The 27,113-nt window shown below is 48.0% G+C and overlaps 1 protein-coding gene across 8 annotated transcripts in view; it reads right to left on the bottom strand.

Moving 5' to 3' along the window:
- DLG2 (discs large MAGUK scaffold protein 2) overlaps positions 1-27,113 on the bottom strand; it is a 793,095-nt gene that overhangs the window by 15,611 nt on the left and 750,371 nt on the right. For 5 of the 8 annotated variants that reach the window (XM_038761626.1, XM_038761629.1, XM_038761631.1 and 2 more), the window contains one exon: positions 11,279-11,324. In XM_038761626.1, the coding sequence (XP_038617554.1) occupies positions 11,279-11,324 (46 nt within the window). Of the gene's footprint in view, positions 1-2,739; positions 2,782-11,278; positions 11,325-12,044; positions 12,145-27,113 lie in introns of all 8 variants that reach the window. The other 3 variants (XM_038761625.1, XM_038761632.1, XM_038761627.1) reach the window with 2 other exon arrangements.

The following is a 27,113-nucleotide window of genomic DNA, read 5'->3' as shown; positions in this document are numbered from 1 at the left end:
GCTTGCCCCGATGCCATTCTGCCTGATGGACTTCAGGGGTTGGGGCCATTTCTAAGCTGAAACAAGGGAGCGAGCTGAGAGCGTGGGGGCCGGGCGATGGCGGAGGCCCTGTCGGCTTGTCTAAAAAATGGTCAGATCCCGCCTCCGTTAGGGCCACGTTCCTCTGACTGCAGAAAATCACGCCTTTAACAGGGCGGTTAAAAACAGCTCTCTTGAGGTCCCCGTAAATGATCCGCGTGGGATGTTTTAATATGACTACTGAAATGCAGTCTATTTAAATTCGAACAACGAGGAGTCATTGTGATTTACAATGATGATAAAAAGGGAGAGCGCCTTTTAGGGTTTCTGAAGGGGCCATAATCCTCTGTTATTGCTTTTTCAGTTTAATACTCTAGGCCCAAAATGCACTGTTACCCTTTTACAGCCCACCCTACCAGAACCTCTGTATTTGTGTTTTTTTTTTCTTCCAGCAATAGTTTAAGGATCCCTTAGGCCCTTTGAAAAAGAGGGAGCCCACAGATGTGAGATGGAGATTTAGAAACCCCGGTGCGTCGATCTGACCTAATGTCAGGGGCTCTCGCTTGAAGAGTTTGAGTTCTTCTTATTGCATTCATCCTTTTATTTTAGAATTCATAATTTAGATGCCTGTTAGCATTTTGAACAATTAGGTGCCGTCGTGCACTGTAATTAAATCGGATTTCAGGGGCTGGGAGTTGAGATTGGGCTGGGGGAGAATGTACCCTTCTCGGAAATGGAAGACTGGGCCAAGGTGATTTTAGCGTTTCTGAGCACCCGAAGCCACCCCCGTTTTCTGCTCCGGATGGATTTGGAATGGTTCTAGGAGGGACCAAGAAATAAAACATTTCTGGACATTAGCAACGGAGGGGAAATTAGTGTTGTTTTAATCGCTGCTAACGAGGAACAGAGGTTAGAGGAAATTAGAGCAAAAGCCAGAGGTTTGCTAGAAAAACATAGGCACAGGGGGAGGCAGAATGGGGTGGCACTCTGGAAAACTGATGGAAATGACTCCAAGGTTTCTCCAACTTTTCTCCCTCGGGATATATTCCCAACCCTGAGGCCCAGGGGGTGAGGAAAAGGGGGACTCTGTGCTTCTGTCCTTGGATCTGTGAGCAGTTTGTCTTTGGCTTGTGGTCCTGTTTGATCCCCCCCATCCCCTGCTCCTTTTCTGACCTCATATCTAATTTGTCTGCCCTGATTTACATCCATTTGAACTTTTATCCCCTCTTTTAGGGGCAGGATGCTATCCTAACCTGGTGGCATCCCCCAACAGAAACGTTGGGCCCCGTACACAAATGGATACATTTCCCCCCACCCGTCCTGAGCAATCGATCGGGTTTTTCTCATTCGTTCCTTTCAGTGGTGGAACCCCTCAGAAACGAGGATTTAGCAGCAAAACGTTTCTTGTTAGCATATGGCATGTGAGCCCGAGTTAAAAACGTTTCTGGCGTTGAGTTATAGCTCATCCGTGGCTTCTCTTCATTTGCAACGGTCCCCACTCTGTCATAGCAGGAAATTAAGTTGTTCTGACACATTTTGTTCCTTTCCAACTCCAGCCCAATCCCCGCTGACTTCTTTGGGGTTGGTACGTTGACTCAGAGCATGAGGGTAATTGGTTTTCCTCTGCCCAGCTGTTGTCATCCTCCTCTAGCCCTACACTGGTCATCCTTCACGTCTGAGACCTATGTTTCTTGAGCAGGACAGGCAGCTCTAGTTTCAAGGGGATGCCGTTTTCCGGGACAACACTGGGCCAGTGGTAGCCCAGTGACTGCCAAGGCAGGACCCTGGCAGGGCTACCACCTGAGAACGGGTTTCCAGTCCCATAGCCCTGTGCCCTCAGTTTCCCGGCATCCTTGGCCACTGCTCTGCCATTCCACCCAACACGTCCATTGGGAGATGTTTTTAAACTTTGTAAAAATAAACGTGACTTCCAAGAAGTCCGTCGTTTACTGGTGCCAGCCACCTCCCCGGAGCCCGGTGAGTAGTTGGGCGGTCTGAAATCGTGGCTCCACTCCACTTCATGGAGGTTTGGAGAGAAGAGCGGGGTGCGGTGCTTTTCGGGATGGCGGGGGGGCCTCGTGTCATGTGCTAAGAAAATGGCTTCAGGTAAGCCGCAGAAACACAAATCTGGAAAGCACCTTTCTTGGTTACTTTTTCTGCATTTTTAGGATTCTTTTGCTGCTAAATTACTCATCCTATAATTGGCAGAATTGGGCTCAAGATACCTACGGATCCCGTTTTTTTTTTTTTATATGGACGGAGAGGAGGCTTTCAGGAGGTTCACATCAGTTTCAGAGAGGACTTTTTTCCCTTTTAAAGGGAAACCGGGAAAGGTCATCACCAAGGAAGCAATTTTTTTCATTCATTCATTCGAAAAAAAAAAAAGTAAGCAACCACAAACCCCCTGCCCTTCTCCCGTGAATTCTGAACCAGACTTTTTTGGGCTCACAGACCGCAGGTCTCATGATTATTCTGTTGACCCCGTGCTGGCGCGAGCCAGTGACACGTCTCCTTTAGAGCCGGGATTCCAGAACACGCTCCTGGGAGTGAGGGGCCAGCGACCAGGAGCCTTGGGAAACCCCAGCTGCATTTCAAGCCCTTTTCACCGCCCATTGCTGTGGGGAGGGCTGGGGAGGGAAGGGTGCAGATAGAAGGAAACCAAAGCGATCACGTAATCAGCAGTGCCAAGGAGCAGTGCCACGGACAAAAGCGAGCACTTACTGTAGCTACTTTCGCTATCGCTGGCATTAGAAGAAACATGTTCTGCAAGAACAGTACAGCAAATTAAAGCGAATCACCAAAGCACCGCGGGGCAGCCGCAACTCAGAGGGGCGCGTGCGTTCATGCAAGGCGGAGACGAAGGTGGGCCGCGGGAGAGGCGCAGGGAGCGCACCCTGAAAACCTTCAGGTCCGACGCTAGGCAGTGAAGATGAAAGCTTTATCTTGGAGTATGGTGGCTTCCCCCTCCCGCCCTTCCCACCCCCCCATAGTCATGGCAATAATATAAGGAGCCCTGGTGGCCCTGAGACCAGGGTCTTTATTTCCTTTAGGGAACGACGCCAGCCCAAAGTAATGGCCTTCTCAGCCCCATCTTGGCCGTTCCCCTGTCGCAGATTTCTTTTTTTCCTTCTAAGTGGATGAAATAAGGGCCTTTGGGTCTAGACAAATTCTTTTCAGTTACACGTAATTTGCAGAGGGGTGAGGCTCGAGTGGTAAGTGGCGCTCCTCCTTAAATCTCCAAATGGGCCGTGAGTCATTGGGAAAAGTCCTCCTTTTCACCACAGCCGTGGACAGGTGAGCATCTTCGCTGCCCTTTAGCGAAACTTTCGCTAAGGCCGTAACCCTAGGGAGGAAGGGGATGATGTGGTCTGAGGCAGGTGTGGCTGAAGAAAACAGGGCTCGGGGAGAATGGAGTTAGGGGGAAAAATGTAGCAGATTGGTTAAACACGTCTTCCTTTTCGATTCTCTTATAGTACGGCTTGGGCTCTGGGCTCCACAGATTGGCTGCCGTAAAGATGATTCATTCCTTCATTTCCCTCTGTTTCCCTGCTGTAAACTAAACTGTGGTTTTAACTTGTGATTGACAGCCTCCCACCCCCAAAGGTAAATTATTTGGCTTTCCACATTCCTGTTTTCACTGTGAGGAATCTGTCCCTATTTGCTTGGCTAGAAAAGCTTGCGAGGTCCTTCAGCGCTCTCAGACGGCAACGTGCGGTTTCAGGGTGTTTGAAGACGGTATGGCATCCCCGTGTTTTTCCTTAGATTCATTAATGGGAACAGTAGAGTGAGGCCTTCCTGCATGAAGCAGTTCTGCCCGTAAGTAAAGTTAATTTTGGAATGTTGCAGGAAGGAAGATGCCCGGAGAGGATCTCGGAGTAACTGCAACATCGCCTGTATTAAATCTCCGAATTCCCAGGAGAAGAAAGGCCCGCGAAGTCTCCCTGCCGACCGAGGAGCGAAGCCTTCACGGGTGAGTGTATTAATGTGCTGGAGATCGGACCCAATAAGCTACTGTGTGGGCGATTTGCCTCTGGAGATTTCAAGCCAGGTTCCCTTGCTTCTCATCGCGCTGCAGCCTGGGACGGAGGCCCTGAGATGCCGAAAAAGGTAAGAAAAACCCATACATTTCCACCACTTTTTGGACTCTGATGTTCCGTTTGAAAGCCATGGAAAGAATCAATCAATTGGGAGTATTTATTGAGCGCTTACTGTGCTCAGAGCACTGTGTTCTTGGGAGAGTAAAATGTAACAGACACATTCCCTGCCCACAGCAAGCTTACAGTTTAGACGGGGGGTGGAAATAAAAGCTGGCCTAAAACAAAATGAGTTCTTAATAAGCCAGGAGGGGCCATAGTTGCTTCAGAAGCTGTCTGTCATGGTTTGGGCTGGGCATTTAATAGGCATTTACCATTTTTTAAATGGTATTAAGTGTTTACTATGTGCCAGGCACTGTGCTACACGCTGGGATAGGTAAAAGGTATTCAGGTTGGACACAGTCCACGTCCCACATGGGGCTCATGGTGTCAGTCCCCATTTTATGGATGAGGGAACTGAGGCACAGAGAAGGTGAGTGACTTGCCCAAGGTCCCACGGCAGACAAGTAATGGAGCTGGGATTAGAACCCAGGTCTTCCGAACCCCTAGGCCACACTGCTTCTCTTGCCCTTGACTTTCTTCCAAACCTGAGCCTTGCAATTAATTCATTTACTGTCTAATGGGTGAGGCTTTAAGGCTGGGGAACTCCTTAAACCCTTATAGCAACAATAACTGTTATTTGTTAAGCGCTTACTATGTGCCAAGCACCGTTCAAATCGCTGGGGTAGATGCAAGGCAGTCCCTGTTCCACAGTCTTAACCCCCATTTTACAGTTGAGGCAACTGAGGCGCAGAGAAGTGACGAAGTGACTTGTCCAAGGCCACACAGCAGACATGTGGCAAAGCAGGATTAGAACCCACATCCTCCAACTCTCAGGCTCTTTCCATTAGACCCTGCTGCTTCCTCATACTTTCTAACCCCAGATTGGTTGACAAAATTTAAGAAAGCTGAAATCAGGATGTAGAGTAGGCTGAGGGCCCGGGATCTCCGGATTTCTTGATCCCCTCTTCAGCAAAATTGCCCAGCTTGGCTATGAAATATTGGATGTTGACCTAAAAACAGAGCTTAATGAATAAGCTCAAACTCTAAAGGGACTTCCAGGAGCAGTGTGGCCTAGGGGAAACAGCATGGGCCTGGAGCTCCTTTCTGTTTTCTCATATCAATCACTCAATCGTATTTATTGAGCGCTTACTGTGTGCAGAGCACTGTACTAAGCGCTTGGGAAGTCCAAGTTGGCAACACATACAGTCCCTACCCGACAGTGGGCTCACAGTCATATGTAAAATGGTCATCAGGTATCTGTGAATTAAATATCTTTTCTCCCTCCTGCTTACACTGTGAGCTCTGTGTGTATGTCATCATCAATCGTATTTATTGAGCGCTTACTGTGTGCAGAGCACTGTACTAAGCGCTTGGGAAGTCCAAGTTGGCAACATATAGAGACAGTCCCTACCCGACAGTGGGCTCACAGTCGTATGTAAAATGGTCATCAGGTATCTGTGAATTAAATATCTTTTCTCCCTCCTGCTTACACTGTGAGCTCTGTGTGCATGTCATCATCAATCGTATTTATTGAGCGCTTACTGTGTGCAGAGCACTGTACTAAGCGCTTGGGAAGTACAAGTTGGCAACATATAGAGACAGTCCCTACCCAACAGCTTATACTGTTGATGATGGTATTTTTTAAGGGCTTACTATGTGCCAAGCACTGTGTTAAGCACTGGGGTGGGTACAAGCCAAACAAGTTGGACACAGTTTCTGTCCCATGTGGGGCTCACAGCATCATTCCCCATTTTCCAGCTGGGGGAACTGAGGCACAGAGAAGTGAAGTGACTTGCCCAGGGTCACTCAGCTTTGTGGCTAGGATTAGAACCCATTACCTTCTGATTCCCGGGCCGGTGCTCTATTTTAGTATGCCATGCTGCTTCCCCAGTGCTTGATACACAGTAAGTAATAATAATAATAATAATAGCATTTATTAAGCGCTTACTATGTTCCAAGCACTGCTCTAAGCGCTGGGATAGATGCAAGGTGATCAGGTTGTCCCACATGGGGCTCACAGTTTTAATCCCCATTTTACAGATAGGGAACTGAGGCCCAGAGAAGTGAAGTGACTCGCCCAAAGTCACACAGCTGACAAGTGGCGGAGCCAGGATTAGAACCCATGACCTCTGGCTCCCAAGTCCGTGCCCTTTCCACTGAGCCACGCTGCTTCTCTGCTTAATAAATGTTATTAACTATTATTATAAGACCTACAGCTCCTCAGTCAAGCCCTCAACAGTATTGGTTGAGCGTCCTCTGTGTGTGTGGAGTACTGGACGGAAAGAGCGTGTGCTTGGGACTCAGAGGTCGTGGGTTCTAATCCTGGCTCTGCCACTTGTCAGCTGTGACACTTTAGGCAGGTCACTTCACTTCTCTGGGCCTCAGTGACCTCATCTGTAAAACGGGGATGAAGACCGTGAGCCCCACGGGGGACAGCCCGATTACCTTGTATCTACCCAGCGTGGCTCAGTGGGAAGAGTACGGGCATTGGAGTCAGAGGTCATGGGTTCAAATCCCGGCTCTGCCAATTGTCAGCTGTGTGACTTTGGGCAAGTCACTTCACTTCTCTATGCCTCAGTTACCTCATCTGTAAAATGAGGATAGGACTGTGAGCCCCTCCCGTGGGACAACCTGATCACTTTGTAACCTCCCCGGCGCTTAGAACAGTGCTTTGCACATAGTAAGCGCTTAATAAATGCCATTATTATTATTATTATTATTATTATTATTATTATTACCCCAGCACTTAGAAGAGGGCTTGGCACGTAGTTAACGCTTAACAAAATACCGTCATTTATTTATTTTTACAGTAGGATGGGGAGACACTCTCCCTGCCCTCAAGGAGTTTACAACCTAATGGGCCCACAGATACTAAAATGCTGTGTGGTAGCTAGGAGGAAATAGGAATTGTTTACTTCCTCGAAGAATAAAAGGCTTGAAAGCTGTCTGAGGTCAGGCACCATGTGTCTTTACTCAACCATACTCTCCCAAGTGCTTAGGACAGTGCTCTGTACACACCAGGGGCCTGATCAGTAGTTTTTATTCGGTTAAGGAGGTTGAAGTCCAGCTTTTGTCAGCATCTGGGGACCCCCGCGGCAGCTCTCCTATTCCCAGAAATCTGCTTCACAATCCACCTCGAATTCCGCTGCACCATTCCCAAATGCTTCTTTGCGGCTCATCTGAATCCTCCTCGTTGCAACTTCCAAGCCCATTTTCGGTTGTCCTGTCCTCAGGGTAAGTTATGCGCTGCTTAACTCTTCAGCTACGGGCCCCATTAGAATGTCTTCTCAGAAGAGAAGCGGCGTGGCTCAGTGGAGAGAGCCCGCGCTTTGGAGTCAGAGGCCATGGGTTCAAATCCCGGCTCCGCCACTTGTCAGCTGGGTGACTTGGGGCAAGTCACTTCACTTCTCTGGGCCTCAGTTACCTCATCTGGAAAATGGGGATGAAGACTGTGAGCCCCCCGTGGGACAACCTGATCCCCTTGTAACTTGCCCAGTGTTTAGAACAGTGCTTTGCACATAGTAAGTGCTTAATAAATGCCATTATTATTATTATGTGTACACATACATATATATGTATAAGCACATCTAATAGTATATATCATATAATAATAATAATAATGATGGTATTTGTTAAGCGCTTACTATGTGGTATTATATATATACTAATATAATAGACACATGCGTGTGTATTTAATGGTATTTGTTAAGCATTTATTATGTGCCAGACACTGTACTAAGTGCTGGGATAGATACCTGATATTTGGATCGCATCTAGGGCCAGGCCCCTTTAGAATGTCTTGTCAACCATGCATGTATATGTGTACACATACATATATATGTATACACACATCTAATAGTATATATCATATACTAATATAATAGACACACATGGGTGTGTATTTAATGGTATTTGTTAAGCATTTATTATGTGCCAGACACTGTACTAAGTGCTGGGATAGATACCTGATATTTGGATTGCATCTAGGGCCAGGCCCCATTAGAATGTCTTGTCAAGCATGCGTGTATATGTGTACACATACATATATATGTATACACACATCTAATAGTATATATCATATACTAATATAATAGACACACACGGGTGTGTATTTAATGGTATTTGTTAAGCATTTACTATGTGCCAGACACTGTACTAAGTGCTTGGGATAGATACCTGATATTTGGATTGCATCTAGGGCCAGGCCCCATTAGAATGTCTTGTCAAGCATGCATGTATATGTGTACACATATGTATACACGCATCTAATAGTATATATCATATACTAATATAATAGACACACACGGGTGTGTATTTAATGGTATTTGTTAAGCATTTACTATGTGCCAGACACTGTACGAAGTGCTGGGATAGATGCCTGATATTTGGATTGTACAGTCCCTGTCCCACACAGGGCTCAAAGGCTTCTCCCCCATTTTACAGATGAGGAAACTGAGGCCCAGTGAAGTGACTTGCCCAAGGTCACACAGCCGGCAAGTGGCAGAGCTGGATTAAAACCCAGGTCCTCTGCTCCCCAGGCCCCCAGTACTTATATACATGTCATTCATTGATTTTATTGTTAGCCTCCCCCTCTAGACTGTAGGTTTGTTTTGGGCAAGGGACATAATAATAATAATAATGACATTTATTAAGCGCTTACTATGTGCAAAGCACTGTTCTAAGCGCTGGGGAGGTTACAAGGTGATCAGGTTGTCCCGTGGGGGGGCTCATGGTCTTCATCCCCATTTTGCAGATGAGGGAACTGAGGAACAGAGAAGTTGTGACTTAATAATAATAATAATGGCATTTATTAAGCGCTTACTATGTGCAAAGCACTGTTCTAAGCGCTGGGGAGGTTACAAGGTGATCAGGTGGTCCCACAGGGGGTGCTCAGTCTTCATCCCCATTTTCCAGATGAGGGAACTGAGGAACAGAGAAGTGAAGTGACTTGCCCCAAGTCACACAGCTGACAAGCTGGGGTTTGAACCCATGACCTCTGACTCCAAAGCCCGGGCTCTTTGCCACTGAGCCACGCGGCTTCTCTACCACCTCTGTTGTACTGAGCTCTCCTGAGGGCTTAATTCCAATTCTCTGCATACGGTAAGTGCCACTGATTGATTGATTGATTGATTAACTAGATCTTCTCTTTCCTTTGTAGACAGCGTGACTGAGAGAGATGCTCCCTTTTTTATTGTGCTGGGGAGGAGAGAGAGATGACGAATGGGCTGTTCGACTCACTTGTTTGCTCTAAAGCCTTTCTGGGAATAGAAGGGTTGGGTTCAGTTGGAGTCTTTGCTGCGGTCCCGAGAAGGGGAGAAGAGCCTCTTCTTATTCCCCTTCTTCTTTCTCCCAGGTTTCCCAGAAGGGGAGAAGAGCCTCTTCTTATTCCCCTTCTTCTTTCTCCCAGGTTTCCCAGGTCGCTGGGGTCCGATTGATCCAGCCCACCCTCCCCAGGGGACCCAGCGGGAGGAGGGTGAAGAATCTGGTTGAGCACCGCAGCAAAAATGAAGGTAGGTCATCAGAAACTCCTAAGCAAGTGCCAGGAGTTTCTAACCCATCAACATTTGTTTTACTACGGGAAGGAGAGAGAGAGAGTTGGACTGGGATAGCTTTAGGAGCCAGGGAACCACCCAGCTAGGATAGTAGGAAATCCTCAGTCTGGGCTCACCACTAGTTCATGAGCTCCCATTAAAACAGATTAATCTTATTTAAAAAGATGAACATTTTCTCCCTCCCTCGGGCTGTGACTCTTGTCAGGGAGGTAATTAAAATGTCTCGCTCGTGTATCTGGCCCTGAAGTCACAGCCATGGCCACGTCCAGCGTGGGTAAGCGCTTAACAAATCCCACAGTTGTTATTATCATCTCAGGGAAGCCCCTCCTTTGAGAGGACTAAGTTGGTGTTGACCAAACTTCTCCTTTATTTTCCAGCGAATTAAGGAAGCGCCAAAGACCCCTCGGCCCACGCATCCCGGAAGATAAAGGTTTCATCTCTAAGAGGAGGAGCTGCTGGGGAAGGAGCAGCTTCGACTTTCAAGATGCGCTGGAGGAAAGCGTCAGGGGTTTCCGCAGGGTGTCAAGAAATCAGCATCCTGCTGCCCCAGTGCATCTTGAGGGCAGAAGCTGGCCTGGTCCTGTTCGGATTTAGAGAGGAGAAATGAACAGCCTCTTAAGGTTTTTGCACATTCTCTGTTAGGCAAAGTATGTGATGCGGGGTGGGGTGAAATGAAAACACACACACACACACATTGATTTCTGTCAGTTAATTGTGTCTACGTGCTAGAAGCAGCAGAAAGACAGCCAGTCTAAGGGTAAGTGGGATTATCATGGTGGAATAATTCACGGCTACGTCGTACACGCTAATGGCTTCGACTAGACAAGGGAGCTTGAAGGGCAGAGCAAGTGAATTTTTCACTCCGTACCCTAAAACGGAGCGGGTGAGGATGGGATCCTATACCTTAGGAAGCAAATGACTGAGAGATGAACAAATGCATTGTTAAACCGTACTCTACACCTTCTTCCCCCAGAACCCCACTGCAAGTCAGAAAAAGAAATCCATCAAGGTTAGAGGTCAGTGCGTCTTGCGACTCAACAGCAGCCGGGGGGCAAGAATTACGTTGTGAGGGCCGGTTCCCCCTTGCCTAGAATAGCTGCTTCCATTCAAACTGTCCGGGGCTAGTCCAGGATAGTATGTGGCCCCAACCTCCCCTTCCCATCCCTGGGGTGGGACTACAGAAGCAGCAGCAGTGGAGAAATACATCTCTACCATCCTGCTCTAGAACTTTTTAGTCCTCACGGATGGTTTCTTTAGGCAGCAGGGCCGGGATGCTCCTTCAGCCAGAGGCCCCAGGGCCGGGTCAAAGTGTCCAAAACACTATACGCTGTTTAAGGCTGACATGCAGAACGAAACAATTGGAAAAGATTGTTTGTTTCTTCGAGGGGTGAGGGGAGATCGGGGAGAGCATTCGCAGCTGGTGACAAATAAAAGTCTATCTTGTGCATGCTGGGGGTGAGAGGAGGGCGAGGGTTAAGGTCCTCAGAAAAGGAACCAAAGCCAACGGGGGAAACTCAAAACAAAAACGGAAAGGAAAGCAGAAGTTAACAGTGACCATTCCTGGGAACTTACTCAGAGTCTTTGTTCCATAACCGTCGTCACCTAATCCGGGGATGTCCTGCACGGAAGTCCCCAGAGAGAGCAGTGAGAGAGGGAGAACAGCCGCGGAAGAGGAAGGGAGAAGTCAGTGGAGTTGAAATGGATACTACCAGGATGGACCATGCTGACAGCAGCAGTCTGGATCCCGGCCTTCCCCCCTTCCCGGGTCCCCCTGGACACGGTGGGGAGAGCCCTCCTAGGATTGGGGAATTGGTTTTCTGGGGGGGTCGGGGTGGGGGAGAAGGGGGCGAGGAAGACGCCCAGGTCATCGGGGCCTAGAGACTGAAAACGAGAAGTCGGTGGCCCGTTAAACCTCTTCAAATGCGAGGGCAGCTTGGAATAAAAAAGGGTCACCGTTTTGGGGTTTTTTTTTTTTCCTTTTTTAAAAATTCTCAAGCCCAGACCCCATTCGGGGTGTCCCCCAGGCTCTCGTGAGCAGTGACCCCCGAGGGCAGGGGTGGTGAAACGGAATCGCGCCCCACGGCTCGCCAGAGGAAACCGTTCGGTGCCGCCGGCCCCTCGGGACTGGCCGAGCCCGTGGGGTTTTGGGGAAGGGGGGGTCTTGGCCCGATCCAGATTGCTGCTGTCCCGCAGTGGTCGCAGTAGTGCTACCTGACCTGCCTACCTGCCATGTTGGTTTGCCTACACGTGTGTGGGGAGGGTGGCGGGGAGAGACGTGTGTCATGCGTGTCGCCCATTTCTGTGCTGCGTGTGACGTGGTCTTTGCGCGTCTACTTACGTTCTGGGTCACTTGTTTCCTGCTCACTCTGCTCCTTGTTCTTGTAGAATGGAAACTTTCGTGAAAAGATGAAGCTCTTTTTACGCTTGTCATTGAATGACTGTGAAGGAGAAAAGGCATGGGGCAAAAACAGGGATGTCTAATTGTTGTCACACTCATGCTGACAGAACAACTAGTCGGTAAAAGTGGAGGGAGCTGTGGCGAGGCAAAGGGGCCGGATGCGGCCCCGGATCCGGAGGAAGAGCGGAAGCCGGCGTCCCCTTCAAGACAGCCTGGGCCCAAGGGACTGTACGGCTCCAGACCGGACTCAGCCTCTACTGCCGGGGGCGGGGAAAGATGTTATCCGACAGTCACCTACCATCATTTCTAAATTACCAACTCATCGGGGGGCAGCGGCTGGTGTCGGTCGTTCTGCCTCCCGACCGACTTCCCCGGGGTCCCGTCTTCAACTGGGCCTGCCTCGAATTAGGGATGCAAGCGGGGAATCGGCGACCGGTGGGACGGCCCCCCCGAGACTGTAAGCTCGTTGTGGGGGGGAATATGTCTGTTCTAGTGTTGTACAGTGCTCTGCACACAGTAAGCGCTCAATAAATACGACTGACTGACACATTCCTACTGATCTCCGACCACAACTTGGAGCTGGGAGGAGGTGTTTCCATCCCGGCACGCGGTTCCAGGTGGAAACCTAGGGAACGGCGGACAGATGATTCATTAAACATCATTTACAGTTGGGGGGAGTCGGGGTTGCTGTGAAAAGGACCAGATTTCATCCCTTATTAAAGGGCAGGGCTGAGGAGACGGGGGGGGTCCAGTACGGGGCTCTCTGAGGACAGTGGCGTCCTGACAGGAGGCCCACCAGTCCTAAAGACTCAATCTGAGCAGCAGCTAGAGACCACGGTGCTTAACTGACCTTGGGGGTCTCTCGTCCCCCAAACAGGGAGGGAAGCTCCTCGAGGGCAGGAAGCGCGTCAGCTAAATCTAGTACTCTCCCAAACGCCCCGGCCAGTGCTCGGCACACCGTAGGAGCTCAACAAGTACCACATGGACCCACCAAAGATTTTCCCCGGTCCAGATCACCTTCCAAGCAATATTGCCTCCGGTTGCATCGCCCCAGTTTCGTACCACTTTTACATTTCAAGCATATTTAAACTCTAGTAACGGAAAAACAAAAGGAAAACAAAACACAAGTGTCAGAGTTAATGATCCTTGGGCAGGGCTCTCAGGGCCGGCCCAGTGTTTAACTGGAAAAGTAATGGGGATTACCATGCAAAAATAAAACAGACTTCATGCGAATTTAAATCAACGCCAACAGAGACTAAGGGCGGACGATTGCTGAGGACACAGAGGACAAACGAGGTGGATCACAACTAGGCCAAAAGCAAACCACATCGGTTAAATGAACCTCCCTGGGTGGTAATGGGAATTCCCAATGTGTTATCTGTGACTCATTCTGATATCTTTTCAAGAGAGGAATGTAATATGTTCACCGCTCCTGAACTGGAAAATGCTGCTTGGCGTTTGCATCTGAATATGACATAATGCTACTAGGAAAATGGAAACGTCCCCAAATCACTCCCCGAGACGAAGTGATCTCAAACACCAGTCTGATGACCAAATGCCGTTCCACGGTAGAATGCGAGAAAAGGGAGTGAAATTGCTAAGTCAAAAGTTGTTCCGTGTCTCGAGAGGGCACAAAGGCAAACCATCATGGTTTTGGGAGCAAAAGCAGATTAGAACACTTGGTTCATAAACCTTAAACCGCTCCCTCTGGTCTCGTTCTAAGCATTTCAACTGAAAAGAATATTTTTAGCAGACAATCTTCATACCATCTGACACACTATTTTAATGAGGAGCATCATACTACACACCATTATGTAAACTTTCCTCCTGCTGAAGATTGAGGCTTTGTGTGTGTGTGTGTGTGTGTGTGTGTGTGTGTGTGTGTGTCAAATTTAGGAAAGCAAAAATCTGTTAATCCAATGTTAGGTGAGAGCAATAAATTAGCAGTTTATTTATGCAATCTGCAGGCCTTTGAAAAAAATGCCATTTGATATTCAGACATGCTTTGTATCTGATAAAATGCTAGCCCTGGTCTCCGGACATTCCGGATTCACTAGTACTGGAGGATTTTTCTAAACGATCAAATCATTTGCATCCACTGAAATCATCATAAAGTCACTTGGGAAAAAAAAACCACGCGTGCTATCCCCGTGAAAGGGTTAGCCAAACAACTGTCTCTCCTCACCACAGCCCAGCGGACTTCCTTTAATCAGAACCTCGGAAAATCCCAGAGTTACTCCACAGTCTTCAGCCCAGGGGAAGCACCCTTAATTTCATTTCCACGTCCCCTCTGGTTCCTCTTCGTTACCATTTGTACCCCCCAAACGCCAATCAATAGCCCGATTTAAACTGCGTTCAAAACATTCGGAATCCATCTCTCTAGGAGCATCGCATCCTCTTTTCCCACCTTTTTTTTTTTTTTCCAGGTTTCTAAGCAACTCGGCTGGGGGGCTGGCAACCCCCCAGTTTAACCCCTTCCAATTCCATCAGACAACTCCTCTTCCTCAGTACTGGATCCCAATTTACAGCACGTAGAAGAAACAGCTTAAGGAAGACGAACACCTCAATTCTGTGTGGCAAGTCCAGCCCATAAATTTTCCACCACAGTCATCAATCAGGTTTGTCCTCAGCCCCTCTCCCCCTCTGGATGAACGGCGAGAGACCCATAATCTCTCCCTGAGGTGTTTGGCTTTTACTCATCTCATTGATTCTGCAGCTCTGCAGATGACTTCACATGTTGTGACAGACATTGAAACGCCTGTAGGCCCCCCAATCGCTCTCCCCTGCCTCCCGAAAAAAACTCTAATGTTCCCAGGAGAAAACTGGTTCCGACTTAAATGTCCTGATTATTATTTTTTTAATGGTATTTCTTCAGTGCTCGCTATATGCCGGGCATTGTACTAAGCATCATCATCATCAATCGTATTTATTGAGCGCTTACTATGTGCAGAGCACTGGACTAAGCGCTTAGGAAGTACAAATTGGCAACATCTACAGACAGCCCCTACCCAACAGTGGGCTCACAGTCTAAAAGGGGGAGACAGAGAACAAAACCAAACATACTAACAAAATAAAATAAATAGAATAGATATGTACAAATAAAATAGAGTAATAAATATGTACAAACATATATACAGGTGCTGTGGGGAAGGGAAGGAGGTAAGATGGGGGGGATGGAGAGAGGGATGAGGGGGAGAGGAAGGAAGGGGCTCAGTCTGGGAAGGCATCCTGGAGGAGGTGAGCTCTCAGTAGGGCCTTGAAGGGAGGCACTGGGTTAGTTACAAGATAATCAGGTTGGACACCTGTTATATACATATATACCTGTATATATGTTTATACATATTTATTACTCTATTTATTTATTTATTTTACTTGTCCATATCTACTATATTTATTTTATTAGGATGTTTGGTTTTGTTCTCTGTCTCCCCCTTTTTAGACTGTGAGCCCACTGCTGGGTAGGGACCGTCTCTAGATGTTGCCAACTTGGACTTCCCAAGCGCTTAGTACAGTGCTCTGCACACAGTAAGCGCTCAATGAATACGATCGATGATGAGGATGATGATGACACGTAGGGCTCACTGCCTTTGTACAGATTTATTACTCTATTTTACTTGTACATATTTAATGCCTTTGTACAGACCGCTCTATTTTACTTATACATATTTACTATTCTATTTATTTTGTTAATGATGTGCATTTAGCTTTAATTCTATTTGTTCCGACAACTTGCCACCTGTCCACATGTTTTGTTTTGTTGCCTGTCTCCCCCTTCTAGACTGTGAGCCCGCTGTTGGGTAGGGACCGTCTCTATAGGTTGCCAACTTGTGCTTCCCAAGCGCTTAGTACAGTGCTCTGCATACAGTAAGCACTCAATATGAATGAATGCCTTAAGCCCCATTTTACAGATGAGGTAGCTCAGGCCCAGAGAAGTTAAGTGACTTGCCCAAGGTCACCCAGCAGACAATAATAATAATAATAATAATGGTATTTAAGTCCTTACTATGTGCCAGACAGCTGGGATTAGCACTCAGGTCCTCTGACTCCCAAACCCGTGCTTTTTGGGTTTGAAAAGTACATTATTAGTGGGGAAATTTTAGTCACAGGAGTCTGCAAAAACGGAGATGTGGCAGACTGTCCCTACCATATTAAGCACCCGGGAGGTCACCCTCTGCGTGCCGTTGAATTGGCTGTTCCCCAGACCTGACCCTAGCCTTGATTCAGATGAATTACTGAATGAATTGGGGTATTTAATCGATTAAGAACTGCCTCAGTGTCCCTCAGTTTCCCCAGAGCCTCTGCTTTACGGACGGCATTCTGTATCCAAAATCCACTCTTAAACTTTTCTGATCAAAGAGAAGGAAGGGTCCAGTACCGTCTTTTGGCCCAGCTGGTTCACAGGGCACTGTCCTGCTGCTTTATTCAAAAACGGGGGAGGTAACTTCTCTGTGCCTCAGTTTCCTCAATTGTAAGTGGGGATCCAACACCTCTTATAATAATAATAATAATAATAGCATTTGTTAAGCGCTTACTATGTGCAAAGCACTGTTCTAAGAGCTGGGGAAGATACAAGGTGATGAGGTTGTCCCATGGGGGGCTCACAGTCTTAATCCCCATTTTGTGGATGAGGGAACTGAGGCCCAGAGAAGTGAAGTGACTTGCCCAAAGTCACACAGCTGACAATTGGCGGAGCCGGGATTTGAACCCACGAACTCTGACAACCAAGCCTGGGCTCTTTCCATTGAGCCACGCTGCTTCTCCTGCTTAGACCCCAGCACTTAGAACAGTGCTTGACACATAGTAAGTGCTTAACAAATAAAATAATGATAACCTCCCTGGTGATATATTGGTTGTTGGGTAGGGACCATCTCAGACTGAGCCCCCTCCTTCTTCTCCCCCTCCCCGCCGCCTTACCTCCTTCCCCTCCCCACAGCACCTGTAGATATGTATATATGTTTGTACATATTTATTACTCTATTTTACTTGTACATATTTATTGTATTTATTTTATTTTGTTAATATGTTTTGTTTTGTTGTCTGTCTCCCCCTTCTAGACTGTGAGCCCGCTGTTGGGTAGGGACCGTCTCTATACGTTGCCAACTTGGACTTCCCAAGCGCTTAGTACAGTGCTCTGCACACAGTAAGCGCTCAATAAATACGATTGAATGAATCTCTATATGTTGCCAACTTGTGCTTCCCAAGCGCTTAGTACAGTGCTCTGCACACAGTAAGCGCTCAATAAATACGATTGAATAAATCTCTATATGTTGCCAACTTGTACTTCCCAAGCGCTTAGGACAGTGCTCTGCACACAATAAGTGTTCAATAAATACGATTGAATGAATCTCTATGTTGCCAACTTGTACTTCCCAAGCGCTTAGTACAGTGCTCTGCACACAGTAAGCGCTCAATACGATTGAATCTCTATGTTGCCAGCTTGTACTTCCCAAGCGCTTAGTACAGTGCTCTGCACCCAGTTAGCGCTCAATAAATATGATTGAATGAATCTCTATATGTCGCCAACTTGTACTTCCCAAGCGCTTAGTACAGTGCTCTGCACACAGTAAGCGCTCAATAAATATGATTGAATGAATCTCTATATGTTGCCAACTTGTACTTCCCAAGCGCTTAGTCCAGTGCTCTGCACCCAGTAAGTGCTCAATCAATACGATTGAATGAATGAATGAATGAATATATGTGGACACTTTTACAGATGATGGTTTATATTTAAACTCACATGTGACAAATGAATCAAGGTCCACTATTAATTGGTCAGGCAAGACTAAAGCTCTGTGAACTACAGTTTTAATTTTTTTAAAATCTAAACTTGTACTTTCCAAGCGCTTAGTCCAGTGCTCTGCACACAGTAAGCGCTCAATAAATACGATTGATTGATTGACTGATAAACACTAGGAAATGAATCTAGCAGTTTATTGGCGCAGCCTAGTCTAGTGGAAAGAGCATGGGCCTGGGGCCCCAAAGAGCTGGGTTCTAATCCTGGCCCTGCCAACTGACTGTTGTGTGACCTCAGGCAAATCCCTTAACTTTTCTGTGCCTCAGTTTCCTCATCTGTAAAATGGGGATTAAGACTGGGAGCCCCCCCGTGGGGCAACCTGATCACCTTGTAACCTCCGCAGCGCTTAGACCAGTGCTTTGCACATAGTGCTTAATAAATGCCATTATTATTATTATTATAATAAAATGGGGATTCATTCATTCAATCATTTATTGAGTGCTTACTGTGTGCATATCTATTCTATTTATTTTGTACATATCTATTCTATTCTATTTATTTTATTCGTATGTTTGGTTTTGTTCTCTGTCTCCCCCTTTAAGACTGTGAGCCCACTGTTGGGTAGGGACTGTCTCTGGATGTTGCCAATTTGTACTTCCCAAGCGCTTAGTACAGTGCTCTGCACACAGTAAGCGCTCCATAAATACGATTGATGATGATGATGATGCACAGAACTGTATTAAGCGCTTGGGCAGTACAAGTTGGCAACCAATAGGATTAAATTCCTACTTCCTTCTATTTAAATTATTAGCCCCAAGAGGGACAGGGACTGTGTCCAGCCTGGTAAACATGTACCTACCCTAGGGCTTAGAACAGTTCTTGAAACATAGTAAGCACTTAAAAAAATACCATAAACCCCCCTCTGCCCACACCTCCGCCCAAAAAGCTCCCAAAAAATCAAAACACAAAAACAAAAACCGGAGGGGTGAAGAGCTGGAGCAAACTAGAGGCCACAAAATACCTCTCTCAACTTGTCCCGTTTACTTATTTATTATCTGACTCCAGATGACTGAAGGTTTTAATACTCCGCACTGAAGAGGAAAGTTTGCAGCAGAAGGGCCCCGTGGAAATGAATTTATTACCATGCCAAGCAGGTACTAAGCTCCTCTCCTTCTCCCGCCACTCACGTCGTCGTCCCCGCCTTTTCTATTTCAATCAATCACATTTATTTCTGAATTGGGCAGGGGGCTCGTTATGTAAAAGCACAGTCTGGGAAAATGATCTCTCCGCTTTTCTAATCAATCAATCAATCAATCGTATTTATTGAGCGCTTACTATGTGCAGAGCACTGGACTAAGCGCTTGGGAAGTACAAATTGGCATCACATAGAGACATTCCCTACCCAACAGTGGGCTCACAGTCTAAAAGGGGGAGACAGAGAACAGAACCAAACATACCAACAAAATAAAATAAGTAGGATAGAAATGTACAAGTAAAATAAATAAATAAATAGAGTAATAAATATGTTTTCTACCGCCCGTCAACCTAGGGGCTCGGGCCCGCCGGCCGCCTTGACAAAATCTCTCCTGCCGAAGGCCGGTGAGAGCCCGCTGTGGGGTAGGGACTGTCTCTAGATGTTGCCAACTTGAACTTCCCAAGCGCTTAGTACAGTGCTCTGCACACAGTAAGCGCTCAATAAATACGACTGAATGAATGAGGAAGCGTGGGGTCTCGTGAAAGCCTAATGGGGGTGAAAGGGTGAAATCTCCCCCTTTTAGACTGCAAGCCCACTGTTGGGTAGGGACTGTCTCTATATGTTGCCAATTTGTACTTCCCAAGCGCTTAGTACAGTGCTCTGCACATAGTAAGCGCTCAATAAATATGATTGATTGATTGATTGATTGAAAGACTCCTAGGTGAAAAGACGGACTCGAGAGGGCCGGGGTTGGGGTGGTCGGGGTCCCTCAGAGGTTGTGGAGATGCCTCTGTTGGGGCGGCCCCAGAGCTTCCCCCGTTAATAATACTAATAATAATGATGGTATTTGCTAAGCACTTCATAACGGTGGCATTTATTAAGCGCTTACTCTGTGCAAAGCACTGTTCTAAGCGTGTCAGCTGTGTGACGGGGCAAGTCACTTCACTTCTCTGTGCCTCAGTTACCTCATCTGTAAAATGGGGATTAAGATTGTGAGCCCCACGTAGGACAACCTGATCACCTTGTACCCCCCCCCCCCCCAGTGCTTAGAACAGTGCTTGGCACAAAGTAAGCGCTTAACAAATACCATCATTGTTATTATTATTATTATTACAAGGTGATCAGGTTGTCCCATATGGGGCTCACAGTCTTAATGAGGTAACTCAGATGAGGTAACGGAGGCCCAGAGAAGTGCAGTGACTTGCCCAAAGTCACCCAGCTGACAAGTGGCAGAGCCGGGATTTGAACCCATGACCAAAGCCCACACTCTTTCCACTGAGCCAAGCTGTCTCTCTAGGTGCCAAGCACCGTTCTAAGCACTAGGGCAGATACAAAATAACCAGGTTGCCCCACATGGGGCCCACAGTCTTAATCTCCATTTTACAGATGAGGTAACTGAGGCACAGAGAAGTGAAGTGACCTGCCCAAAGTCACACAGCAGACGAGTGGCGGAGTCAGGATTAGAACCCACGACCCCTGACTCTGAAGCCCATGTTCTTGCCACTAGGCCACGCTGCTTCCTGTTGAGGGAAGCAGAAAGCCAATAATAATAATAATAATAATGATGGTATTAAGCGCTTACTATGTGCAAAGCACTGTTCTAAGCGCTGGGGGGATACAAGGTGATCAGGTTGTCCCACCTGGGGCTCACATTCTTAATCCCCATTTTACAGATGAGGGAACTGAGGCCCAGAGAAGTGAAGTGACTTGCCCAAAGTCACCCAGCTGACAATTGGATTTGAACCCATGACCTCTGACTCCAAAGCCCGGGCTCTTTCCGGTGACTCCCGGGCAGGGCCACCGTAGACCCTCAAGGGGACATCAGGAGCCCGTTGTTGGGTAGGGGCCGTCTCTATATCTTGCCAAGCGCTTAGTACAGTGCTCTGCACACAGTAAGCGCTCAATAAATACGATTGAATGAATCGGGATGGGGAAGGCTGGCCCGGGCCGCTTTTGGAGAGTGGCATCCAGAGGTCCCAGGCCGCAGGCCCAGGTGAAGGCCCTCCCCCCAGGGAGTGCCGGGGCCCTGGCATGGCCGCGCCAGGGGCGGGAGAATGCTGGGCACCTCATTCATTCATTCAGTCGTACTTACTGAGCGCTTACTGGGTGCAGAGCACTGGACTATGTCGACACTTTCATTCATTCATTCAATTCATTCAATCGTATTGAGCGCTTACTATGTGCAAAGCACTGTTCTAAGCGCTGGGGGGATACAAGGTGATCAGGTGGTCAATCAATCAATCGTATTTATTGAGCGCTTACTATGTGCAGAGCACTGTACTAAGCGCTTGGGAAGTACAAATTGGCATCACATAGAGACAGTCCCTACCCAACAGTGGGCTCACAGTCTAAAAGGGGGAGACAGAGAACAGAACCAAGCATACCAACAAAATAAGTAGGATAGAAATGTACAAGTAAAATAAATAAATAAATAAATAAATAGAGTAATAAATATGTACAACCACCCACAGGGTGGTCCCACGGGGGGCTCACAGCCTTCATCCCCATTTTACAGATGAGGTCACTGAGGCTCAGAGAAGTGAAGTGACTTGCCCAAGGTCACACAGCAGACAGGTGGCGGAGCCGGGATTCGAACCCATGACCTCTGACTCCAAAGCCCGGGCTCTTCCCACTGAGCCACGCCGCTTCTCTTCCTCATTCACCCTGAGAGTGAGGCCCATTCCTGCTGCACCTCCTCAGGGGAAAGACAGGAAGTTATAGAGAAGCAGTGCAGCTTAGTGGCAAGAGCCCGGGCTTCGGAGTCAGAGGTCGTGGGTTCGAATCCCGGCTCCGCCACTGGTCAGCTGGGTGACTTTGTGGGCACTTAACTTCTCTGGGCCTCAGTTCCCTCATCTGTAAAATGGGGATGAAGACTGTGAGCCCCACGTGGGACAACCTGATCACCCTGCATCCTCCCCAGCGCTTAGAACAGTGCTTGGCACAGAGTAAGTGCTTAACAAATGCCATCATTAGAGAAGCAGCGTGGCTCAGTGGGAAGAGCCCGGGCTTTGGAGTCAGAGGTCATGGGTTCAAATCCCGGCTTCGCCACTTGTCAGCTATGTAATCAATCAATCGTATTCATTGAGCGCTTACTGTGTGCAGAGCACTGTACTAAGCGCTTGGGAAGTACAAGTTGGCAACATATGGAGACAGTCCCTACCCAACAGTGGGCTCACAGGGTGGGCAAGTCATTTAACTTCTCTAGGCCTCAGTGACCTCATCTGTAAAATGGGGATGAAGACTGTGAGGCCCCCCGTGGGGCAACCTGATCACCTTGTAACCTCCCCAGCGCTTAGAACAGTGCTTTGCACGTAGTAAGTGCTTAATAAATGCTATTATTATTATTATTATTAAGTTGGGCCCAGGGTGTCCGCTTTGGGAGGCAGGGGCGTAGACCTGGTGGACCTGAGCCGGGCCGAGACATCTAGCAAATCTATCAGTCCAACCCCCTGCCTCTGAGAGGGCCGGCACCCCACCGTCCCAGACAAGTGGGCATCCCTTCCACCTCCTGACTGACAACACTCTCGAGACCAAGAGCGGCTTCCTTTTCTCACCCGACCGCACTCCGAGCCCTTCAGCCATCATCAATCGTATTTATCGAGCGCTTACTGTGTGCAGAGCACTGTACTGAGCGCTTGGGAAGTCCAAGTTGACAACATATAGAGACGGTCCCTACCCGACAGCGGGCTCACAGTCTAAAAGAGACTGTGTAGCTATCACACCGGGCCAGCTCGGTGTTTTTCTCCCTCCAGATTTTTCTTCAGTTGCTCTGCTGATAACAGGCAGGAGCTCGAGCGAAAACCTCGCCATCCCTGCATCAGGAGAGAGGGAGGGGGAAGAGTCCTGATTTCCCGTTTCCTGTCCTCGGTGCGGGAGGAGAAGAAGCGGGTCCTTGCCCCCCTCATCATGTCCCTCTGCCACTTCCTGGCCCTGTGCCACCCACGCCGCCCGAGCCCAGTCCCAGACGCTCAGGAGAAGCGGTGACGTGGGAGGAAAGGCCATCTGGAAATGAAGATGACGACTCCGACCCGTCCTGCCTGACGTCACTGACTCCCATGAGGTCCGATGTTCCGGGCGAGGAGCGTCAGGGGTGTGCGGTGGGGAGGCGAGGATGGGGTGGGGAAATACAGCTTACTCCAAGACAGATCAGACTCAGCGAACAATGGAAGACGTGCTGCTGGTTGAAATGCCCGGGCCTCGGGATCAAAGAGGACAGAGGCACGAGAAACTGAGGGATGCCGCCAAACAAACCGGCCCAGCAACAAATCGCTAAAGATCCACTCCCACGCTCGTCTTTTTCCTTCACGCCCGCGGTCTGATGCTTCTGGAAGCACAGTGACCGGGAGAGCACGGAGCGGGCACTCCATCAGGTCTGAGGCCCATGATGGGGCTGGTGATTATCAGATGAGCCTGTCACCGCTCTGGGCCCACTGTCACTTGGAAGGCCCGGGGAGGGATCGTTGTTTTCTACTACTGGATAATAATAATAATAACAATGGCATTTATTAAGCGCTTACTATATACAAAGCACTGTTCTAAGCGCTGGGGAGGTGACAAGGTGATCAGGTTGTCCCACGGGGGGCTCACAGTCTTCATCCCCATTTTCCAGATGAGGGAACTCAGGCCCAGAGAAGTGACTTGCCCAAAGTCACACAGCTGACAATCGGCGGAGCCGGGATTTGAACCCATGACCTCTGACTCCAAAGCCCGGGCTCTTTCCACTGAGCCACGCTGCTTCACACTACTGGATCTGTTTCTGGAAACTGAGACATCACAACTTGTCCGGATGCAGCGGCCAGACCGCCATCAAATCCTAGAACTCCTTCCTTCCACCTCTTCCTCCCTACCCCTTCCCTGGACTGGCCCAACTGCTCAGTGTCAATCGATCAATCAATCAATCGTATTTATTGAGCGCTTACTGTGTGCAGAGCACTGTACTAAGCACTTGGGAAGTACAAGTTGGCAACATACAGAGACGGTCCCTACCCAACAGTGGGCTCACAGTCACAGTGTCCCGAGCGGTGTGTCCGGAGGGAGGGATGGGGGTGCAGTGGCCCGTAGGCGATGCTTAATCTAGCGGGAAGAGGAGTCGGGAGACCTGTTTCCTCATCCGCATAATGGGGATAAATAACACAGTCAGTTTTCCTCTAATGCAGGGGCTGCGGTCTTGCAAAACTCCACGGTAAGAAAAACGGGTGGCCTAGCCCTGACCCGTATCTTCCGACCCTTGAAAGGCTTCCGCTCTCCATCCCCCCATCTTACCTCCTTCCCTTCCCCATAGCACCTGTATATATGTATATATGGTTGTACATATTTATTACTCTATTTATTTATTTATTTATTTATTTATTTTACTTGTACATTTCTTTCCTATTTATTTTATTTTGTTGGTATATGTTTGGCTCTGTTCTCTGTCTCCCCCTTTTAGACTGTGAGCCCACTGTTGGGTAGGGACTGTCTCTATGTGTTGCCAATTTGTACTTCCCAAGCGCTTAGTACAGTGCTCTGCACATAGTAAGTGCTCAATAAATACGATTGATTGATTGATTGATTGATTCCGCTGTCGGACAATCGCTCCCCACGGTCCTATCGGATTCCCTAGCCGAAGCACTGAGTCCTCCCGGGTCCCAGAGGGTGACCTGGAGGCCCCCGCCCCTGGGTCTCCCCTCCCAGTTCCCCCCCAGCCCCTTCTCTTCTCCCTCCCCACCCTCTGACACAATGACAGACAGTGACTCTCCCCAACTTCAACGCCTTATTGAAGGCACATCTCCTCCAAAAATCCTTCCCTGAGCGCTCATTTCCTCTTTTCCCCACTCCCTTCTGCATCACCTGGACTTGCTCCCTTTATTCACCAACCCCTCCACCACCCAGCCCCAAAGCACTTATGTCCAGTGCTCTGCACATAGTAAGCGCTCAATAAATACGATTGATGATGATGTCCATATCTGTAATTTATTTATATTACCGTCTGTCTCCTCCTCTAGGCTGTAAGCTCGTTGGGGACAGGGAATGCATCTGTTGTGTTGTACTCTCCCAAGCGCTTAGTACGGTGCTCTGCACACAGTAAGCGCTCAATACAACTGATTGATTGATGATGATGGCATTTGTTAATCAATCAATCAATTGTATTTATTGAGTGCTTACTGTGTGCAGAGCACTGAACTAAGCGCTTGGGAAGTACAAGTCGGCAACACATAGAGACAGTCCCTACCCAACAGCGGGCTCACAGTCTAGAAGGGGGAGACGGAGAACAAAACCAAACATACTAACAAAATAAAATAAGTAGAATAGATATGTACAAGATAAATAAAGTAATAAATATGTACAAGCATATATACATATACATCATCCACGATGACGATGGTATTTGGTAAGCGCTTACTATGTGCCAAGCACTGTTCTAAGCGCTGGGGGGGGGGATTCAAGGTGATCAGGTTGTCCCTCGTGGGGCTCATAATCTTAATCCCCATAATAATAATAATGATGATGGCATTTATTAAGTGCTTACTATGTGCCAAGCACTGTTCTAAGCGCTGGGGGGGATTCAAGGTGATCAGGTTGTCCCTCGTGGGGCTCATAATCTTAATCCCCATAATAATAATGATGATGATGGCATTTATTAAGCACTTACTATGTGCCAAGCACTGTTCTAAGCGCTGGGGGGGATTCAAGGTGATCAGGTTGTCCCTCGTGGGGCTCACAGTCTTAATCCCCATTTTGCAGATGAGGGAATTGAGGCCCAGAGAAGTTAAGTGACTGGCCCAAAGTCACACAGTTGACAAGTGTGCCATTATGACAATAATGACAATAATGCCACTATTATCATTACTATAAGTCACTTCACTTCTCCAGGCCTCAGTGACCTCATCTGTAAAATGGGGATTTAAGACTGTGAGCTCCCCGTGGGACAACCTGATCACCTTGTAACCTCTCCAGCCCATAGAACAGTGCTTTGCACATAGTAAGCGCTTAAGAAATGCCATTATTATCATTATTATAAGTCACTTCACTTCTCCAGGCCTCAGCTGGCTCATCTGTAAAATGGGGATGAAGACTGTGAGCTCCCCGTGAGACAACCTGATCTCCTTGTAACCTCTCCAGCACTTAGAACAGTGCTTTGCACATAGTAAGGGCTTAATACTCGTCCCCCTCCCCATCCCCCCATCTTACCCCCTTCCCTTCCCCACAGCACCTGTATATATATGTTTGTACATATTTATTACTCTATTTACTTATTTTACTTGTACATATCTATTCCATTTATTTTATTTTGTTAATATGTTTGGTTTTGTTCTCTGTCTCCCCCTTCTAGACTGTGAGCCCACTGTTGGGTAGGGACCGTCTCTAGATGTTGCCAACTTGGACTTCCCAAGCGCTTAGTACAGTGCTTCGCACACAGTAAGTGCTCAATAAATACGATTGATTAGTTGATTAATAAGTGGCAGAGCCGGGATTAGAACCCACAAGGCCCTACTGAGAGCTCACCTCCTCCAGGAGGCCTTCCCAGACTGAGCCCCTTCCTTCCTCTCCCCTCGTCCCCCTCTCCATCCCCCCATCTTACCTCCTTCCCTTCCCCACAGCACCTGTATATATGTTTGTACATATTTATTACTCTATTTATTTATTTTATCTATTCTATTTATTTTATTTTGTTAGTATGTTTGGTTTTGTCTCCCCCTTTTAGACTGTGAGCCCACTGTTGGGTAGGGACTGTCTCGATATGTTGCCAACTTGTACTTCCCAAACGCTTAGTACAGTGCTCTGCACACAGTAAGCGCTCAATAAATACGATTGATGATGCTGATGGCTCCCAAGCCCGGGCTCTTTCCACTGAGCCACGCTGCTTCTCACCGGATTGGCACCGGAGAAGACGTGAAAGCCGTCTGCCTGGACCTGACGGGGGATGATCTCCTTATCCTTGTGGTCCTGGATCCTGCCCGCCCGCCCTTTGGAAAGAACCAGGGCACCGGCTCGGCTTTCCCCAACAGCCCGGCAGGTAGGAGCGGAAGGGTTGGAAACTCACCAGAACCCAGAAGGAGAAAGAGAGGGGAAACCTGGGCGGTGTGAGATCCAGGAGGGA

The sequence above is a fragment of the Tachyglossus aculeatus genome, chromosome 20 (genome assembly GCF_015852505.1).
Source record: "Tachyglossus aculeatus isolate mTacAcu1 chromosome 20, mTacAcu1.pri, whole genome shotgun sequence".
NCBI classification, from domain to species: Eukaryota; Metazoa; Chordata; class Mammalia; order Monotremata; family Tachyglossidae; genus Tachyglossus; species Tachyglossus aculeatus.
The sequence above is the reverse complement of the archived record's forward strand: the minus strand, read 5'-3'. Positions and strand labels throughout refer to the sequence as shown.